The sequence below is a fragment of the Schistocerca gregaria genome, chromosome 9 (assembly GCF_023897955.1).
Source record: "Schistocerca gregaria isolate iqSchGreg1 chromosome 9, iqSchGreg1.2, whole genome shotgun sequence".
In the NCBI taxonomy this organism is placed as follows: Eukaryota; Metazoa; Arthropoda; class Insecta; order Orthoptera; family Acrididae; genus Schistocerca; species Schistocerca gregaria.
Window position 1 is genome coordinate 150,391,645 of NC_064928.1, and position 22,060 is coordinate 150,413,704.

The 22,060-nt window shown below is 40.9% G+C and overlaps 1 protein-coding gene across 1 annotated transcript in view; it reads left to right on the forward strand.

Annotated features, from left to right (window-relative positions):
• Positions 1 to 22,060, forward strand: part of LOC126291974 (uncharacterized) — a 42,385-nt gene that overhangs the window by 10,202 nt on the left and 10,123 nt on the right. The window contains exons 2-5 of the mRNA XM_049985728.1: positions 8,044 to 8,110; positions 10,015 to 10,067; positions 13,717 to 13,752; positions 14,158 to 14,284. Coding sequence (XP_049841685.1) covers positions 8,044 to 8,110; positions 10,015 to 10,067; positions 13,717 to 13,752; positions 14,158 to 14,284 — 283 coding nt within the window. The remainder of the gene's footprint in view (positions 1 to 8,043; positions 8,111 to 10,014; positions 10,068 to 13,716; positions 13,753 to 14,157; positions 14,285 to 22,060) is intronic.

Genomic DNA, 22,060 nt, shown 5'->3' on the forward strand with positions numbered 1-22,060 from the left:
CATTATTCTAGATGTCCTTCCCTAAAATTATCTTGAGCAAATAGTTAGAGAGCCCACTCTTGAGGGTAACGTCTTAGACCTTTTGGCAACAAAAAATTTGAACTTACCGAATCAATAAACGTAGAGGAAGGTATCAGTGATCATAAGGCTCTGACAGCATCTATGATGACGGGTCCTATAGGGGCTGTTAAGACACGTAGGAAGATATATTTGCTCCTCAAGGGTGACAGGATACAAATTTCAGAATATTTCAGCTGCCAGCAGCAAATATTCGGTGATGAGGACGTAGATGTGGACAACTAATGGAACAAATTTAACTGCATCGTTCAGTAGAACCTAGACAAGTATGTTCCGAGTAAGGTTTTAAGGCATGGGAAAGAGCCACCATGGTTTAATAGCCTTGTTAGAAGAGCGCTACGTAAACAAAGAGCACCTCATCCTAGATTCAAAAGAAGTAAAAACCTAGCTGACAAACAATAGTTGAACGAAGCGAAAATGAGTGTGAAGAGAACAATGAAAGGAGCGTTCAGTGGTTTTGAAAGGAAGGCATTGTCAACTGACCTGAGTAAAATCCCTAAGAGATTTTGATAGAAAGTAAAATCAGTAGGTGGGTAAAAATCATCTGTTCATTCTCTCAGCGACCACACCGGTGTCAAAAGGGAAGGTAACAGAGAAAAGGCACAAATACTGAATTAGGTCTTCCGAAGTTGTTTAACCACGGAATATCGTAACACTGTCCCTCCTTTCAATCATCGTACGAACGTCGAAGTGGCAGATATTGAGATAACCGATCGAGAAACTGAAAAGCAGCTACTATTGCTTAGTTGTGGAAAGGCTTCAAGACCAGATGTGATACTTGTAAGATTCTATAAAGATTATGAAAAAGAACTTGCACCCCTTCCAGCAGTAATTTATCGTAAATCGCTTGAGCACCGAAAGGTACCTAACGACTGGAAAAAAGCGCTGGTCATTGCCGTTTTTAAGAAAGGCCTAAGACAGAACCACACAATTATAAATCTATATCGCTGACGTCAATCTATTGTAGAATTATGGAACATCTTTTACGCTGAAGAATTATGACGTTTTTGGAAAATGAACATCTCCTCTATAAAAAAACAACATGGATTTCACAAACAGAGATCCTGTATAACTCAGCTCACTCTGTTTCTACATGAAATCCACCACGCAGTGGACAACGGCGGTCAGGTTAATGCCGTGTTCCTGGATTTCACTAAGGCATTTGACACCGCCCCACATTGCCGCTTAATGAAAGAAATGCGAGCTTATGGAGTATCAGAGCAGACTTGCCACTGAATTAAAGACTTCCTTGCAGATAGAACTCAACACATCGGTCTTAATGGCACAAAATCGACAGATGTATAGGTAATAACCGGAGTACCACAAGGAAGTGTGATAAGACCGTTGCTACTTACAATATATATATATATATATATATATATATATATATATATATATATATATATATATATATATATATATATATATATATATGTATATGATCTAGTAGAAAGTGTCTGATGCTCTTGAAGGCTATTCGCAGATGATTTAAATCTACATCAACATCCATACTCCACAAGCCATATGACGGTGTGTGGTGGAGGGTACCTTAAGTACCTCTAACGGTTCTCCCTTCTATTCTAGTCTCGTATTCTTCGTGGAAAGGAAGATTGTCGGTATGCCTCTGTGTGGGCTCTAATCTCTCTGATTTTATCCTCATGATCTCTTCGCGAGATATACGTAAGAGGGAGCAATATACTGCTTGACTCCTCGGTGAAGGTATGTTCTTGTAACTTCAATAAAAGCCCGTACCGAGCTACTGAGAGTCTGTCTTGTAGAGTCTTCCACTGGAGTTTATCTATCATCTCCGAAACGCTTTCGCGATTACTAAATGATCCTGTAACGAAGCGCGCTGCTCTCCGTTGGATCTTCTCTATCTCTTCTATCAATCCCATCTGGTACGGATCCCACACCGCTGAGCAGTATTCAAGCAGTGGGTGAACAAGTGTGCTGTAACCTACTTTCTTTGCTTACTGTCTGCATTTCCTTATGATTCTTGAAATGAATCTCAGTCTGGCATCTGCTTTACCGACGATTAATTTTATATGCTCATTCCATTTTAAATCACTCCTAATGCTCACTCCCAGATAATTCATGGATTTAACTTCTGCCAGTTGCTCACCTGCTATACTGTAGCTAAATGATAAAGTAGTCTATACCAAAGTAGCATCGCGAGAAGATAGTAAGAATTTTCAGAAAGATCTGCAGGGAATTGATGAAAGGTGGAGGCTCTAGCAGTTGACGATGAATGTAAATAAATGTAACATATTGTGCATACTGCGCATGCACAGGAAAAGATATCCACTACTGTACAGCTGCACTATCGATGAAAAACAGCTGGAGACAGCGGATGTTGTAAAATATCTAGGCATAACTATCCAGAGCGACCTTAAGTAAAATGACCACATAAAACAGATAGTAGGAAAAGCAGATACTAGATTCATCGGAAGAATCTTAAGGAAATGTAACTCAACCACGAAACAAATGGCTGATACGGCGTTTGTTCGCCCGATTCTTGAGTGTTGTTCGGCTATCTGGGATCACTATCAGGTAGGACTGATGGAGGGGATAGAGAAGATCCAATGAAGAGCGGAGCGTTTCGTCTTGGGATCGTGTAGCTGGTGAAAGAGCGTTACGGAGATGCCAAACAAAGTCCACTGGCGGATGTTACAAGAGATGCGTTGTGCATCACGGAGAGATCTGCTATTGAAGTTTCGGGACAGCACTTTTCAGGAGGAGTTGGACAACATATTACTTCCCCCAATATCTGTCTCGCGTATTGAGCACGAGGAGAAAATTCGAGAAATGAGAGCCAACACAGAGGATTACCGAAACTCATTCTCCCAGGCACTATTCGCAACTAGAACAGGGTTGGAGGATTCATGTAGCGGTACCGAAAGTACCCTCCGCTACACACCCTTAGGAGGCTTGCGGAGTGTTATGTAGTGACAGCTAAATTCGCGGTTTGCATTTATGCGCAACATAATGACCGCGCTCTGGGACTGTAAAGGTACGATGGTCACTGATGTGATGCCAAGAGGCGGTTATATTAACTCAGAAGCATACCGTATGTGAACACATTAACAAAAGTCAAGATGCGCCTCCGCCGACTTCGGCACAACAGAAACCCAGGAGATGTTCCGCTACCACACGATAACGCTCAGCCCCACACAAGTCTAAGGAATGCTGAACGCATCCCAAAAGAGGGTTGGGCAATGTTACCCATCCACCATACAGCTCTGACCTCGTCCCCTCGAACTTCGACTTGTTTGGAGCCTTAGAGGATGCCATTCGTGGAAGACATTTTGAGGACGATGAGGAGGCGATTCGCACAGTGAAGCACTGGCTCCGCCACCAGAACAAGGGTTGATACCGACAGGGCATACACGCCCTTGTTTGGCGCTGGAGGGAGGCCATAGAACGGGATGGAGATTAGGTGGAAGAGTAGGGTGTGTAAATAAAACACCATTCATTCGTTCGTGTAATTCTGTTTCTGTTCAATAAAGAACTGTCGAAGAAAAAAAAATGAGTGCGTTACTTTCTGGACAACCCTCTGACAAAGTCTCCGCAACGTTCCACTGGGGCTGTCCGTCAGAACATAGGTTCTGTATTGTCTTGGATTAGCTATATTTGCCTCCACGTTTTCGCCTCACAAACACGACGCCAAGACTCGACAGAAGGGTTTAAATATCGCTGAAGGCTCTATCACACACGCTACTTCCAGTGACCAGACCAATCCACGTTCGCAGTCAGTGGGTTCTATTGACGGAGCCATTTTGCTGTTACAGCTTTTCTATTGACGTACTGGTGTCTGGTCCGCCTCTCGTGGCATCTAGCGATCAATTCCTCATTACAAAGTGCTATCCAAACAATTGTGATCAGATACTGTGTATCCTCGACAGGTAGATATATGGAGGTGTGGTCTTCATTAAAGTCACTGAGTCCAGTTTGCTGAGTCTGACGACATATTCAAGTCACTTTTGAAGGTTGTATCCGTTACACCATGACATCGATATTTGTAAGGAAGATAGTCTTCGAAGTGGACTTCAGGGACAAGGCATGTGTGAAACTTGATCAGTAGTAATAAGAGAACAGAGACGCCAGAGGACGTCCCGCAAACTACTGCGCTCCTGCACCAAGTGTAAACAAACACGTAACTCCTATACGGTTCTATTTATTTTCTGCTCTTTTATTTTTCTGCTCTGGTTTATAGCGGTCAGACTGCTTGCTTGTGATACCCTTTTTACATTTCTCTTCATCAAAAGCTTCATGGCAACGAGTTTCAAAATTCGGATACATCTCTCCGAACGATATCTATGACAACTGTTAAGTGATACTGTATGTTTCTAGGCAATCTACTGACAGAAGAACCACGTCCAAATCAATATGTAGTTGAAGGTCGACGATGTCTGAGATAAACAGAAACCGCTGACGTTCGTCTCTTGACGTGTGGGGTACGTTTTTGAAGGCTGGCTTTGTTGGTCGGTATTACACTGATACAATTGTCGTAGTCCAGAATGAGATTTTCACTCTTTAGGTGAGTGTGTGCTGTTATGAAACTTTCCTGGGGGATTAAAGCTGTGTGCCGGACCGAGACTCGAACTCGGTACCATTGCCTTGCGTAGGTATGTGCTCTGCCATCTTTTTTTTTTCGTTTATTCGTACAATTGTGCTGTCCCACAGATAAGAAATGTATCGAGACAGGAAAAACAATTTCAAAACCATAAAATCAACATAAAGGCCGCCCTTTTCTTTTCTTTTTTTTTTACATGAATAAAGTAAATGACAATTATGGGAGGGAGTGAAAACGAAATTATCATCTGCATCACAATCCCTGCAGCACGTGATGTCGCATCATGAACCTGTCATCCAGCCATATGATTTTCTCCATATCTGCCACTGTGGGCGGCATGTATTTCTTCTGCGTCGACCATTTGAAGGACCATTATCTGAGGCGTTTTCGGTGTTTACCATAGTATTTTTTAACATGTTAACATAATCCAGTCATAACTGGCGCCAGTTATCTTGTCAGTATGCAATATGCCAATATATTTGAACCGTGCAGTACTGTCTCTAATCGTTCTGCTGCTGGAGTCTTCTCATATCTGGAACACACTAGCTGTCGGGTGGGTTGTGAAAAACACTTCCTAAAAAATTGGAAAAGAATGTCCTGTATTTCGTATAAATCCGTATGAGCTCTTGTTGTTCATGTAAATACATCCAATTATCCATCACGGACTTAATAACGTACGAAAACAAATATTTCGTGGCATGTCCAGCGATCTATCTGAGCGCACACGTCTTTCGTTTGAGGAAAAATGTGCTGTCCGGTAGAAAAAGCACATGATTACTGTGAAGTTAGCTTCACAGAAGCTTTCATAACAGAGCACACTCCGCTGCAGAGTGAAAATCTCATTCTGGAAACATCTCCCAGGCTGTGGCTAAGCCATGTCTCCGCAGTATCCTTTCTTCCAGGAGTGCTAGTTCTGAAGGTTTGCAGGAGAGCTTCTGTGAAGTTTGGAAGGTAGGAGACGAGGTAACGGCGGAAGTAAGGCTGTCAGGACTGGGTCTGAGTCGTGCTTGGGTAGCTCAGATAGTAGAGCACTTCTCCGCGCAAGGCAAAGGTCTCGAGTTAGAGTCTCGGTCCGGCACGGAGTTTTAATAATGTTTGTAGTATCTGACAGACATGCTGCCTCATTTACCGGGATGGATAGGCAGCACGGCTTTCACGATAGCCAGAATTATCACCTCCGGACTTTTACCTGTGTGGAACGTTGAAACAAAACCTAGACCACCAATAACAAGAAACGGCGTATAACACCCAACTTTGGCAAATGCAGATGTAATTCTAAAACTAAATTAACCTCCGCCCGATGAGACCATGAAGGCCCAACGGTACCGACCGGCCACAGTTTCATCCTCAAGCCCCAGGCATCATTGGAATGCGGATAAGGAGGGGCATGTGGTTAACACACTGCTTTCCAGGCCATGTGTCAGTTTATGGGACTGGAGCCCTTCTTCTCAGTCAAGTAGCTCATCAGTTAGCCTGACAAGGGCTGAGTATACCCCGCTTGCCAACAGCGCTCGGCAGGTCACCCATCGAAGCGCTAACCCAGTCCGAAAGCGCTGATCTGACGGGAATCGGTGTTACCTCTGCGGTAAGCCCGTTGGCTCACATGTAATTCTGTGTGCGATAGTACCTAGCAGGAATCGCTTTACATCATTAATCAATGATATATTAACATTATCATAATGAACACATGAACCGTACCTGGCATGGTGCGGCTGTTTACATCTGGTACAGTTCCATGAATTTGGGGAACCTTTGTTGACGGTCTGCGGCGCTTCTACCTAGCTACTATAGGATCAAGTTCAGTATGTTATGTCTCTCGAAGGCTTATTCGCAAGCCAGATATGAAAGTATATCGTTTCATAAAAATAAGCCGCGTCACAATTCGCCTGCTGTAATAGTTAAGCTTTACTTGTCCACGTCACTAAATTCACATTTTCCTTTACAGCTTAGCACAACTTAGCGGTCACTGAGTCACTTGGTCACTGAGTACTGGGTGCTGAACGACATTATATCAGTATTTACTTCATTTGTAGACTAATAATTATAATGGAGTATTTTTTAAGTTGATTAGCACCTCCGCATACATACCGAAAGAGCATGCCGTTAATATTTACTTTCCTCTGGACGGCATGTCACCTGTTTGAGTGTGGACGTGTTGACGGAAAACAGTTAATCTGTACTGACAGGCAAGGAATACTTAGTGATGCAGATACAGACATGCAGAAAACGTCAGGCTGTAAAGTCTGTGTTCGTGGGAAGACTTGTTCTACGCAAAGAAAAGACAACAAGCACACTTATGGGTGTACGTATTAAGGTATCACCTATAAAAGATTTTGCAATTATAGCCATTACACGCGGAAATTGGTAATTCTTGACAGATTTGTGGTCACCTGTCCCATCTCGCTCTGGCTGTGTATTCCATCGAATTAGCGGCTTTTTCTGTCTTACAAATATATTATGGTTCCGTACAGACACTGGTTTTGATAGTGTGCTATGCATTGACTTCACTTAACAATGTTAAGTCTCTCTCTCTCTATCTCTCTCTCTCTCTCTCAAATTCACCGAACCACCCACCAATTGTGTCTCGACGACCCCCCCCCCCCCCCCCAAGCTTGCACACACGCACGCACACACACACACATTCAGTTGTATGTCAATGACATAGGAGTGGCAAGAAGAATATTTTATTTTAGTTAGTTTTAGAAGTTTCATTATACTCTAAATACTTAAGTCAGAGAGTAAGTGGTAAAAGAGTGTTATAGCTGAATTCCTAGTTCTGTTCTGTGCAACACTAAGCCTGAACGAACAATAGTGCAAATCATTTCTCTGTCCAGAATTCTATTTATGAATATTATTGCTGTTTTTCGACTGTGGTTCATTGTCGACAGTAAAATTCATGTGGGAGTAAACACACACTCAGACTGCTGTTAATATGCAAAACTGCATAAACAGCTGTTTACATCATGTGGACAAAATACATGTATTATCTTTATTACATGTTTCGGTGCGAAAAACGAAGATATTAGTTAACGGAGAAATAAAAGTAAGGCAACTGTTTGAGATTTCCATCTCCTAAATCTGATAATGGTGAGCTTACACTTTTAAGAAGCTCTGTAACCTGGGACTAAGTGTTCGGAGTTTTATGAATGTAAGTTCCTAAATAGATAGATTTTTGTGTTTCATTTTAGGTATTCATGCGTCTTATTACAATATGACGTGGTTTAAAACCATAAAGAATATTATTTGAAGTTTTGTCTTGTTCTTTAGTCTTTCAGATATATTTAAAATTGGGGCCATGGTGTATTCAAAGTAGACTGTTTGGCGATAAAGTAATCATAAAAATATTTCTTCTCCAGGAAAGTAACTTACGCTTTCTTTCTATTTGCTTTCAGGCCGAAGATTCTCTGATTGAGATAGTCACCAGGGAGGTCAAAGGATGTATGGACTCAGAACATCTAGGTAAGCATGGGAATACATACTGACAAGTGGAGATCGCGTGTTTTCTCCTCAACGTTCCACAACACATTTCATAGCACTGTGAAATGTGTTCACAGTCGTCGTCTCGAAGCCACAGTATGTTCCTCGTGGCTGTAGAAAAACGTTTTAAGCTCTTAATTAAGGTATGGTAATCGTGTCTGCTCATTAGAAAAAAGAAGCCGTTAACGATAATTCATTTTCTCAATGCCCAAAAGCATGGCAAAGACGATTCTACGCACATTTAGTTTTGAATGTTTTTGCTGCACTCAACTTCTTATTAAAGAGATTTACAAGGGCCATACAGCCCTTTTTGATTTTACCTGAACTCGGAGTGCATCAAAAATACTAGTAAAAGCTGAAGATATAGACTCGATGCTAATTTCAGTTGTGTTTTCTTAGTTTTGCACGTATCTCTTTCTTTATCACTCAACGCAGTCATGAGGATACTACTTGAGTCTTGCCATATACAGTATTTTTATTTACCAATTACATTAGCATATAATATATACGCTGCATATAGGAAAAAGGAAAAAAAACATTCTGAGAAAAGAGTAGCAGCTGTATTAACATCAAGATTCAGCTGGCAGGCCAGTACTAAAGCAAAGGCGGGTTGGCTGAAAGTTGGAAAGAATAAGTAGTATTACTAAGTAAATCAATATATGGCCCTGTAACATCAGCGAACATGACTTTACTGTGCTGGTACTACGACGGCTAAAAGATAAAATACAGTCGTTGTCTCCTTCCCAAGGCATGTCATCTTGGGCAAAATATTACGGATGTAACATAGGCTCCAGTTGGGATCTCCGGCCGTGGACAACTCAGGAGAATCTCGTCTTCATGAAAAACAAAACTAATGTTTTATGGGACGTGTAGGTCGGTTATTGAATTAAAAAAAGGGAAACTGATAATGTTATAGTAGGACCCAGTGAAGTGCGATGACATTAAGGACATCCGGCAGGATTAAGCCCAATAATGAATAATTAAATAGCAATGCGGATAAGGCACTATAAGAAGGATAGTGAACGCAGTATCTTAGCCAAGACAGACATGAAGCCATCACCCACCACAGTAGGACGTGTTTATGTGGCAACTACCACTGAAGGGAATGGCAAACGTCCGAAAACGTAAGCGCCAGATCTGATGAAGAATTGAGGTAACATGTAACTAAGGAAAGAGAAAAAAGATAGCATCTCTTGAAATGTGGTGCTACAGGTGAATGCTGAAGGTAAGGTTGGTACATTGGATAGCTACTGCAGTGGTATTAAAACATATTGATGAAAAAAGGAATTTGTGGCACAACTTGATTAAAAGAAATGAAAAGCAGCACATCGGTTAATAGGGCATATTTAGAATCATAAAGGTACCATTAGTTTGTCATTCGAGGTAAGTGTGGCTATCGCAAGCATATTCTGGTGAATGTAGATTGCAGGAGCTACGCATCGACGAAGGGTCTCCACGGGACAGACAGACGCTGAAAGCTGCATCGAATCATTAGTGTGCCTGAAGTCCACTGTTAGAACACATAATAATTGTACCGTGCTTCACATTGCTCCGGGAATTTCAGAGTTGAATGGAATACACGCCTCAAGTTTACGTTCACTTTTATCTTTTAGATACGTTACACAATGGAATAACTTTTCTGAGGTTACCGCAAATTGACAATGAGATATACAATGGTAATAGACAGTGGAGATCCAATCGGGACAGAGTATTAGTAGAGTAGATAATCTTTTCTAGTTCTTTGGTTAATTGTTCTCATGATATTTCGATCTTCTAAGATACTGAAGACCCTACAAGGTTTTTAAATGTGTATCCACTTTGTCAGATGAGTCTGTTCCTTGAAGACACAACAGCTGATGACTGACTGAAATTTGTTTGTGTTGCAGGCAGTATCGGAGGTTTGCGGTCATACAACGATCCAAATAGTGCAGAACAAAAGGTGAGCAATAGCAGCGTCTTTAACGAAAGACGAGCTTACTGTATAGTGCTCCAAATAACACAACATGTAATTTCTTCCGCATCAGTAGTTTGTGAAAGAAACATAGCCAACTCTTGCTAAATCGAACCTTCATAAACTCTCTATAAATCAAACAGTTGGCAATTAAAACTGTTTCGCTTTTGTTCAGATAACTGTTGCGTTATTAAGCTATTCTTGACACACTTTTGCTTTCTTAACAGTGTGTAACTAGCCACAATAACTAAATCAATTGTAGTAATGACTTCAAAGAAGAAGAGGTGCTCGACTTGTACAAGAAACAAGCGAGCTGTTGTCGCCGGGATACGTGGAGTGAAAAAAAAAAAAAAAAACCGCAGGATATAACGACAGATTTTGGAATCTTTAACTTTTATAGTCCTGTCTTCCCCAGTTGCGTGTAATAGTACGGTATATTGATAATTTTTACTTATAAACCGTCTGACAGCAACTGAATTTGCTGTCAGTTGCTGTCAGACGGTCCATAAGTAAAAATTATCAATATACCGTAACAGATTTTGGGATTCTCTCACCCATTCTACGGACAGTTCTGAATCAAAAAGGAATATTGTCACAAGCGTTTCAGAAGAAGGGAGGAAGTGGAAATGAGGATGTGAGCTACCTCTTCTTTTTGAAAGGTCTCAGTCAGTGTAGAGGACGAAAGATACCTGTCGGAGGCTATTTTCATTAAAAAAAATGCTGTTAATCTGGGAATTTAAAGGTTCGATGAAGTGAGATATGGCTCACTAACTTTAAAAACTGACATCTTCATTTTTGAGACGTTCTGTGGAGGAAATGCTAGTGTCAATAACGTAGTTTATTTAGTGTGAAAAAGAAAATGGAATTAAAGTTACGCCTTTTCAAAAATGTGTTTGTGCCTTTCTTTTTAAACACTAAAACAGATGAAAAAATAACTGAATTGATATCGTATTAACTTTATTATCTTTTCCAGTAGTAATTTTTGTTCCCTTTCTAATACAAAACGTACGCTAAAGGAGGCTGCAGTGCTAATGTTTTAATTCATATTAACATTTCCACTTTTCCCTGGTTTCACCTTGATCACTCAAACCTGCTTCAAATTGATCTCCCAGTTGTTCGAAATTTTTGTTAGTTCCATTGAACTTGAACTGTCGAGTCTATTATAGTATAATGAAACATATTGTTCCAAACCTGGTATGTATGTATTACAAACCAGGATTACGGTATTAAGGACGTAATAGATTTTTCTCTGACCCAGCTTCTCCTCCGTGTGATCAGATTTGTAATTATATGGGAGGGGAGCATTAGTGAGGATATTACATCTGATTATAGAGGATTGTCTGTCAGTACCCACTCATACTGTTTTTTGGTCCTGAATATTAACCATGGCGGAGAGTGGAATGGTTTCCAAAAATCGCGAGTAATCAACGGAATGAAGCTTTCGTGAATATGAAAATATTACTGCAGTCCAGATAGCTGAATGACTGTGCGTAGGGAGTTAAAATGAATGGGTTACAGTTACCAGCAGCTCCTTATAAGTCACGTATTTATGTGGGCAGTACTAAGTGACCCTTGAGATAGTGTAAGGAACACAGTCACTATACAGTAGATGACTGGAAAAGAAGTGATCTGGAGTGATGAATCACTGCGGCAATCCAGTGGAAGGGTCTGGCTTGACGAATGTCTGGAGAACATCACCGGTCACTGTAAAGTAAGGAGGAGGAAGTGTTATGGTCCGGGGGACTTTTTTTTTTCGTGGTTGGCTTATGGTCCCCTTATTGTACTTGATGAAATGGCAAATACTGAAGCAGATAAATATATTTTACAGTTTTGTGTTCGGAAACAATTATTCTATCTGCATGGCAATACAGCCTTTCATAAAGCAATATCTGTGAGCCAATGATTGGTAGACAATAATACTCCTGAAACAGTATGGCATATCCAGAGTGCCGACGTAAGCTCTTTGGAATATCTTTGTTATGAGTTACGACGTCAACAATGCCATAGACCAGGACTTTCGAAACTTTTTCTCTGCCGGAACGCTTGGAGAATGCTGGTACTTTGGTGCAACACCTTGTGTATTTTGAAGGTTGAAACAATTTTTAAAACATTGAAAATAAGGAAACCTTGTTTTATTCAGTGACAACTTAAATTTAAATCGTAATAAATAACACAGATTCGTATTAAATATTTTACAAATAAGAGAGAAATAATTAATTGCTTCAAATGTTCATTGCAATGCTATTAACAGTTTATCGCATAGCACTTATTCACTTCAACCGGAACAACAGTGAGCTGCAGAACACAGTTTGGGATATTCTGTTTAGATTTCAGAGTCTAAAATCACCACTTTCGCAGGTTTTGGTTGTCCCCTAAGGATCTGAAGCCGTTGTAAAGGGGAAGAGTGGACGCATTGCATGGTAATGTTCCTAACAGGTCCCTGGATAGTTTTGGTCAGATAGGGTATAAGCACTTCGGAGTATTAACAAGAATATGTCAAAAGATCTGATACAGTGGTTAACGAACTGCAAACAGGTTCAAAAATAGCAGCGTTTAAATATCCAGATTTTCTGTTTACCATGGTCTCCCTAAACAGAATGAAATGTGCTATGAAATCTTCACGGTGTATCAGCCTAGTGGCGTCGTCTTCTAGTCGCAACGTGTCAATGGATTGCGTATCCATCACCTTCAAGCAATGTCTGAAGGTGATGGATACGCAATCGATTGAAACTTTGTGACTAGAAGACGACGCCACGCGGCTGATAACCCGTGAAGATTTCATAGCTGAAAGACGCCGAGAAAGCCTGAAATCGCACAGAATGAAATGGGTAATATGATGAATGCCCGTCTATGTTTTGCTTTAATTCTCTCTAACACCCTTTACATATTTGAAAGCTCACGAAAGAAGATAGTTTTATTTCCGTAGAAATCATTTTAGTGTTTTTCAAAATATTCACTTACAGAATTTGTAACTCTTGTACTTATTCTAACCAAATGTGATAACGACTCGATCCACTTCTGTTTCAGAAAAATGAGTATTACATTAAACATTGGAATATACTCTTCTGTTCGTGAACTAAACGAATTCTACGCAGAAATAAATATTGGACTTGGTTCTCAATGAGTTGGAGAAGATGTAGTAAGGGAGCAAAAGTAACTCTCGATATTTTTTTCAAGCATAAAGATTATTCTATGAAGTATTTTTGAGATTGCAGCCGTATGACGTCGACTTCCTGCCACGATATTTCGACTGAAAAACATTCAATCATCTTCAGGTGAATTTTTTTTGTACTGGGGAATACTCATCTAAGCATGGCTGAATTACATTCAGCCGAAATATCGACTGAAGAAGTAGATTTAATATAACTGGAATCCCAAAACTTGATGGAATAGAAAAAATGTAAATTTAATAACTAATGGGAAGCATTAATGTTTTTTTGTGTATACCATCACGTTTTATAGAATCCCATATCACTATTTCTCTCCTCCCTCTCCCATGCCTCTCTCTCTCTCTCTCTCTCTGTCCTCTTATACACGCACTCTCTCTCTCACTATGTGTGTGTGTGTGTGTGTGTGTGTGTGTGTGTGTGTGTGTGCTCCGACATAATAACTACAGTTTACATCATTCTTGTTTCAGTGCTTCCTTGGTTGCATGCTGAAGAAATTCAAAGCGGTAAGTGCACACACAATTTATGCATTAGTATGAGTCTTTTCCTATACGATGCTTTTAATGCATCGGAGACTCTATGCGAAGCTGAATAATTTAATGAGATATACATTCTAACGTTCCTGACAGTATAAATCTACTTCTTACGTATAGGAGTATTAGTTGTGATACCATTGTTCTGACATCATCTGATTTATCATTCAGAACTTTTACACCGGCAGTTCATTTGAACAACTATGACTTACACAAATACTTGACAGTAAGGTCTTTTTGCGACAGTGAGAGAAGCGAAGTGGTGAGCTAATGAAACAGCGATGAGTTGCCTTCCTGCCGTCGAACAAAAATCCAGCTTTAATTACTGCTTCGTAAGCCACAGTTGTACTCTAACATCTATATTGTTTTCGATTCTAGCTTGACGCAGACGGCCAATACAGCGCCGAGGGTCTGAAGACAACCATCCAGCACTGTCCCAGGATGAAGTCCCATCCTGACATACAGAAAGCTGCGTTACAAGTGGCCGATGAGTGTAATGGCAAAGGTATGTCACATTTACAAAATATGTCTTGATACAGCAGCACAGGAAATTCTGACATTTACATTGAGTAAAGGCAAGCCCGGGGTCAGCGACCGATAAGGGCTGCCTTGCTTTCTATTTTTTGATCAGTGGTACGGCCTACTCACTTGGTCTCTACTGACAAAGATTTGTTTATATGTGCAAGATGTCGTACATACATGCCATTTGAAGCCTTTTATTACATGCAAGACGTCGACATACATGCTACTTGAAGCAACAGGGAGTTGACAGGTGAGTGGAAAAGCACTGCCACCACAAAGTACAGTATATATGCAAATTGCAGTATACTTTTATTAAAAAAATCCAAATCATTACAATTAGCAAATTACAACAATACTGGAATGACCGGAAACGAAGTATTTTGAAGTTGAAAATAAAAATAAAAAATAAAAAAATTGCAGTAGACGTGTTGATCGAGGCACAATAGATCAATAAATAAAAAAAAAAAAAAAAACAGAAGAACTGCCCAAAGTCAAGTGACATGTGTCTGCTACAGTTGCAGTACAATGAATTATAAATCAAAGACATTTAAACCACAATATTACACTACTGAACAGTGACGGTTCAATACTTTGGCAAACTTACCAAATGCTAAATTGGCTTAAGGCGCAGTAAAGGATATCTTTCATCAGAAAGTCTAATAACCTAAGATTACAAGGCAGCGCACTACCTATCGAGACTTACCAATTGCAAAACTGACTTTCGTCCCAATTGAAGATAAATTTCATCAGTCGCGAAAAACTTAAATCTACAAGCAGGTGTAGTAAAACGCATTCCCGCATTTTCAGCAAGGTAAAGGTGCAACACAAAACCAAACTGATCCTAGTGACTGCACCAACGGCTCACCACAGTGAAGTAAGTGGTAGCTGTGAGAATGCCAAGAACAGTTACAGATTATGGACGTAAACACTAAAACTATAATTATAGCCAGAACAAGATTTTAAATTTTTCTTACAAGGAACTTTAATAGTATCTTGAAAGGGATACATGTTCTGAATTAGTGGCCTTTGGCTATGTAAGCAAATTTTACAATTTGCCAAAATGCCTAAGGATTTGGTAAAAATATAAGTCCGTAAGTACAGTTTCTTGACACACAGCGACCACGCCAAAAGAGTCGCCTGAACTTCCTCTAAAGACGCTTTTACGCGGACTTTCTTGGATTTACGTAAAGGTTTAAGGGTCAAATGAAAACCTTCGAAGTGCAGTTAAAAACCGACAGTTCGCGCCATTGGTCTCTATGTTGGCGGTACTGTTCAGATTGATACAGGGAATGCCCTACAATGGCAGCATACTACAGACAAGCGTAATGTGGACACAATACCAGTTCAAAGTGGGTGCCCCAAGCACCAAGGAAGAACAGCGTTTTGTCATACGAAACCTACTCTGAGCCATCAGTGAATGAAGCTGCATGTGCACTACTGCAGGAAGCGTATCAGTGGAGTGGAAAGTGTAGAAATAGTGTGAAATCTGTGGCAGACGCTCAGCGCCCGGATCAGGCACATCAGACTCCACTGGAGCAGCTGAAGCCATTGTGACGCAAAATCGCAGTGTGGCGGTGGATGAAGTAGCCTCAGATCTGAGCACAAATCACGATTCAGCACAGCACACCATTCACGAAGTGCCTAAATTTTGCAAACAATTTGCATGTTGGTGGTCATGGCGCCTCACTCCAGAACTGAAAGAGTGACGCATTGACGTCTGCGAAGAACTTTTGCGCCTTTTTGAAGTAGAAGGTGTTCGATTCCTCGCGAGAACGGTCACAGGGGACGAAACGCGGGTACACTATCACCAACACGACACAAAGATTCTAAGTAAGGAAAGGTACCATTCCCCGTCACCAAAACTCAATTAGTTCCGGATGCAGCCATCTGCAGGGAAGGTTTGCTGACTCTCTTTGGGATGACCGAGGGGTTGTCTTGGAACATCACACTCCTAGGGGAAACATCGCCGTCATCACTGTGCCACATTGCAGTATGTACTTTAGCAACTTTTGTTATGTCTTGACAATACTTCTTTTTATTTCCAACATTCTGTTAACGTGATACAATATATCTAATGGGTAGTATAACCCCGAGCATTGTCATCATGGCAAATGAGACCTTTAGTCAGAAGTACATTACTACTGCACGATGAAGACGATTTTTATCTTATTGGAATATCAACTGCAGTTCCATGAAAATGTAAGACGAAGCGTCCATTTGGATGCATTTTAATAACTTTTCATATATTTTGACCACACACTTTTTATTTCCAAAATCGCAATGCGCATTTCAACTTTCCGTCATTTTGAAAGGCAGTGTTAGTTCAGTCAGTTCAGTATTGTTCATTAGATACAGTGTATACAAATAGCTGTTTTGTCTCACAGCATTTTCATGCAAATTGCAGCTGATATTCCAGTATGTTAAAAAATCGGCTTCGACGTACTGTAAGAAAGGATTTCTGGCGGAGAGCTGTCATTTTCCAAGATGATCATTCTTGGCGTCATGACGCCAAGCATGATCATCTTGGAAAATGACAACTCTCCGCCAGAAATCCTTTCTTACAGTACGTCGAAGCCACTTTTTTACATACTGGAATATCAGCTGCAACTTGCATGAAAATGCAAATCTTCCATACTCACCAGACCTCGCGCCGAGTGATTACCAAATGTTTGGACCACACGATGAGGCGATGGGAGTAAAGAAACGTCGATCCGATGAAGAGGTACACAGCAGGCGGTACGCCAATGGCTGTGTACACGACCAGAAGAAGTTTCTACTCCATTCACGTTTTACTGCAGCGATAGATGTGCATCACCAGACTGGGCCTTGATTCGCTAAAGGTTTTCAGCAGGTTTCATACCTTCACCGCTAGCGAGACCAGTACCGAAACTCAGAGGCAGCAGACAACACCAGGAGCGCCTCAGATACAAAGTAGACTTCTTAGACTGTAGCATGATAAGACAACAGAAAAAAATTAACAGGCAGAGGCTAGTTCAGATTTTTGCGGAATGCAAGTAAAGTTGGTTTAACATACTCAGCTGGTTGCTATCTTACAAAATCTGTTTGGTGGTTATATAGTGAGGCCCCGATATAAGAGCATCAGGTACACACAGAGACAGAACAAAGGACTACTCCATTTAAAAATAATACGTAAAATAAGTTTATCAAGCAGTGAAAGCACTAGCATAATAAATTTGTAAAATGAAGAAACCTTGGAAACTAACCACTTTTTCGCTATGGGTGGAAGCTTAACTGATATTCAAGTTAGGAGGGGCAGAATCCCGATCCTGAATCTGCACAAGATGTGTAACGAAAATTTACAATGCCCTCCCTACGTGGGGTGACTAACGTCTCAAATAATTTATTCACGAAATTAAATGATCAACGTCCCCCTCCAAAACTGAAAATGGCAAAGAATTTTGGTGAGGGTGGCTGTTTAACTGATACGTGCTGTCCTACAAATATACAATTGCATTTATTTTCTTTAAATGAAACACGAAATTGATCAACAGTTTGTACAAGGAACAGTTATGTATGTTAACGTAAACCGAACATGTAAATAGCCCTCCCATCATAGAGGTGTTGGAAAGAACCTATTGCAAACGACACTGCTAGGAATCGAGTATGCGTGTCTACTAAGAGAGCAAAGAGCGAGAAGAACGGGTGAAATGTATAAAACTGATAAACAAGCGTGTAACGTAATGATTACCACGATATCAGCGAAGGAGGCAAAGTGGTTCTACAGGTACCACTGCCGAGTTGTATAAAACTGATAAAACTGATAAACAAGCGTGTAACGTAATGATTACCACGATATCACCGAAGGAGGCAAAGTGGTTCTACAGGTACCACTGCCGAAAAACCTCAATTCGACATTTGGGAGACTAAAAATCAGCTGAAACCCTACAGGCGGAGTTGCGTGTATTATCGGCGTGCCCTTGAGGGCTGCTATTCGTGGTCAGTTCGGCTGCGTGGAGATGGGCTCCACTTTGGCGACTGATCAAAGAGCGAGTGGGGGAAAAAAATGTAAGTTCCCAGGTGGCCGGACAAGCGAAAACTACGAATGAAACTACTGTGCAGCAAGTGTGGAGAAAGTATGTCACCGACTCCTACGGCGACCCGCAACCAACTGTACTATCAATTCGCTTCCAACCGGCGCCCAGACAATGTCCTCCGCTTTGCTACTGGCAGAACTAGGGCAATCGTCCTCGACAAACAAGCTTTCGTCAATGAAGGCCTTTCAACAAATTATTCTAGACACCCACTACCACACTCCGTCGACCTAGGCACCAATACTATTCCTTGCCTCTAAATCCCTACAGTGACTGCCAATGTGTGCTATCAAAGCCTTTGCTAGGACTTAACGTACGAAGCTTACTGGTGTTGGCCGCCAAAGGAATATGACAACTGAGGTGGCCCAGTGGTCGGTTATCCCGTGGAGCTTGTCGACCATTTCTCCGAAACGTCCCAAACAATAGCACAGCTGTCCCGCGGAGCTGGCGCGTTCCTGCCCAAAAAAAATGTGCTTTCAAGGGAGAACTGCCCCCAGTCCTTCTTTATGGCCCCTGAGACTCCTGATCAATAGAGAAAGCTGTCAACCAAGAGGGTTGGGACTCTATCCACAATTCCCAGTTAACATATGTCTAGGGGTAAGATAGATACCGCCTACAGAAAAATTAAAGAGATCTTTGGAGATAAGAGAACCACTTGTATGAACATCAAGAGCTCAGATGGAAACACAGTTCTAAGCAAAGAAGGGAAAGCAGAAATGTGGAAGGAGTATATAGAGAGTCTATACGAGGGCGATGTACTTGAGGACAATATTATGGAAATGGAAGAGGATGTAGATGAAGATGAAATGGGAGATACGATACTGCGTGAAGAGTTTGACAGAGCACAGAAAGACCTGAGTCGAAACAAGGCCCCCGGAGTAGACAACATTCCATTGGAACTACTGACGGCCTTGGGAGAGCCAGTCCTGACAAAACTCTACCAGCTGGTGAGAAAGATCTATGAGACACGCGAAATACCCTCAGACTTCAAGAAGAATATAATAATTCCAATCCCAAAGAAAGCAGGTGTTGACAGATGTGAAAATTACCGAACTGTGAGTTTAATAAGCCACAGCTGCAAAATACTAACTCGAATTCTTTACAGACGAATGGAAAACTAATAGAAGCCGACCTCGGGGAAGATCAGTATGGATTCCGTAGAAATGTTGGAACACGTGAGGCAATACTGACCCTACGACTTATCTTAGAAGCTAGATTAAGGAAAGGCAAACTTACGTTTATAGCATTTGTAGACTTAGAGAAAGCTTTTGACAATGTTGAGTGGAATACTCTCTTTCAAATTCTGAAGGTGGCAGGGGTAAAATATAGGGAGCGAAAGGCTATATAAAATTTGTACAGAAACCAGATGGCAGTTATAAGAGTCGAGGGACATGAAAGGGAAGCAGTGGTTGGGAAGGGAGTGAGACAGAGTTGTAGTCTCTCCCCGATGTTATTCAATCTGTATATTGAGCAAGCAGTGAAGGAAACAAAAGAAAAATTTGGAGTAGGTATTACAATCCATGGAGAAGAAATAAAAACTTTGAGGTTCGCCTATGACATCGTAATTCTGTCAGAGACAGCAAAGGACTTGGAAGAGCAGTTGAACGGAATCGATAGTGTTTCGAAAGGAGGATATAAGATGAACATCAACAAGAGCAAAACGAGGATAATGGAATGTAGTCGAATTAAGTCTGGTGATGCTGAGGGAATTAGATTAGGAAATGAGACACTTAAAGTAGTAAAGGAGTTTTGCTATTTGGGGAGAAAAATAACTGATGATTGTAGAAGTAGAAAGGATATAAAATGTAGACTGGCACTGGCAAGGAAAGCGTTTCTGAAGAAGAGAAATTTGTTAACATCGAGTCTAGATTTAAGTGTCAGGAAGTCATTTCTGAAAGTATTTGTATGGAGTGTAGCCATGTATGGAAGTGAAACATGGACGATAAATAGTTTGGACAAGAAGAGAATAGAAGCTTTCGAAATGTGGTGCTACAGAAGAATGCTGAAGATTAGATGGGTAGATCACATAACTAATGAGGAAGTATTGAATCGGATTGGGGAGAAGAGGAGTTTGTGGCACGACGAGAAGAAGGGATCGGTTGGTAGGACATGTTCTGAGGCATCAAGGGATCACCAATTTCGTATTGGAGGGCAGCGTGGAGGGTAAAAATCGTAGAGGGAGACCAAGAGATGACTACACTAAGCAGATTCAGAAGGATGTAGGTTGCAGTAGGTACTGGGAGATGAAGAAGCTTGTACAGGATAGAGTAGCATGGAGAGCTGCATCAAACCAGTCTCAGGACTGAAGGCCACAACAACAACAACAACCTAAGGACATCACACACAGCCATACCCGAGGCATGATTCGAACCTGCTACCGTAGCGGTCGCTCGGTTCCAGAGCGTAGCGCCTAGAACCTCTCCGCCACTCCGGTACGGCCTTTTAATCAAATTCACAATTCTGACCCAAAATGCTATCTGGGGAGGGGGGGGGAAGACTTGATCGCACTATTTTATTAAATGAAATACTACGCTTTCCAAAAAATCATAGACAGACTTAAGTTGCAGAACGATCTACAGAAATTATGCAAAATTTGGAATGCGTATCAGTATAATGCGTGATCATGAGAAACAGTGTATGCGCAGCTATGTCAGTACTTACGTGTAGATCTAGTTTTAGGCTCAACAAAGCGAGCACATGTAATGTGTGTAGTAATGCAATTTTCATTTCATGAAGACTGCATACGTAGTGGTTTTATGAAATTAAGTTTCAGACTAGTTGTAGCGTATTAAACTGTTGCAGAAGTAAACTACAGCGACATATGGCTCCTTTTGCAGACTTACGCCATCTGTCGGCGTATACTACGCCTACAGACGGTGTCTTTCATTAATGCTTACGACATCTGTTTTCGTAGTACTTCTTTGACCGTTGAATACCTTACAGCTTAATACGGCAGAGGCGGAAGAGCTTTACACAGCTGTACACGGTGTATTAAAATTTGTGCCCGCGTTTGAGGCGCCAGGCTGAAAGGGCGCCGAATTGCAAGATTTGTATACAGTACATGTCACAATTAGTAGTGGATTATTAGTGGAATGAATGAAAGAGTACGGAGGAAAAGCGGGACAGGACGTCGTTGCTAAACGAGCAGCCGTTGGTGTAGAAAAAAGTTCTCGAACTGATCCCGCCAGTAAGTCATTAGTGAATAAGAATAGGGAAACACCACTTTTTGACATTTTAAACTCTAAAAATTCTGCTGTAATGCACAACACAAAATTTGCAGCTTAGAGATGTGTGAGAAGATCTACAATTTATGGCTCATATTCCTATCAAATGCAAATGCCTAAGAATATAAAATGTTTTGTTTCATTTGCTGATTCACACTCATGTATTATTTCTAATGGTGTTGTTTAGAGCTTCTGCGGCAGTGAATTCTACATATTATATTTAATGTAAATTTAGTGACTGTCTTCGCAGAGAATGTGGTATTAATTTTCATGAAAGTATTATTAAGATTTTCTAGTATTGTAGTTACTCCATTATGCTTGTGTGTAATATTTGCATCGTTAACAATGATAATTATTTGTGCTTCTTTCATATATCGTTGAACATAATTTACACTGACGGAAAAAGCTCGCCCCAAAAGTAATTACTGTAGGGTATGAAGCATTTGGTATACATTTGTATAGCTAACGTAGATAATTGATTAA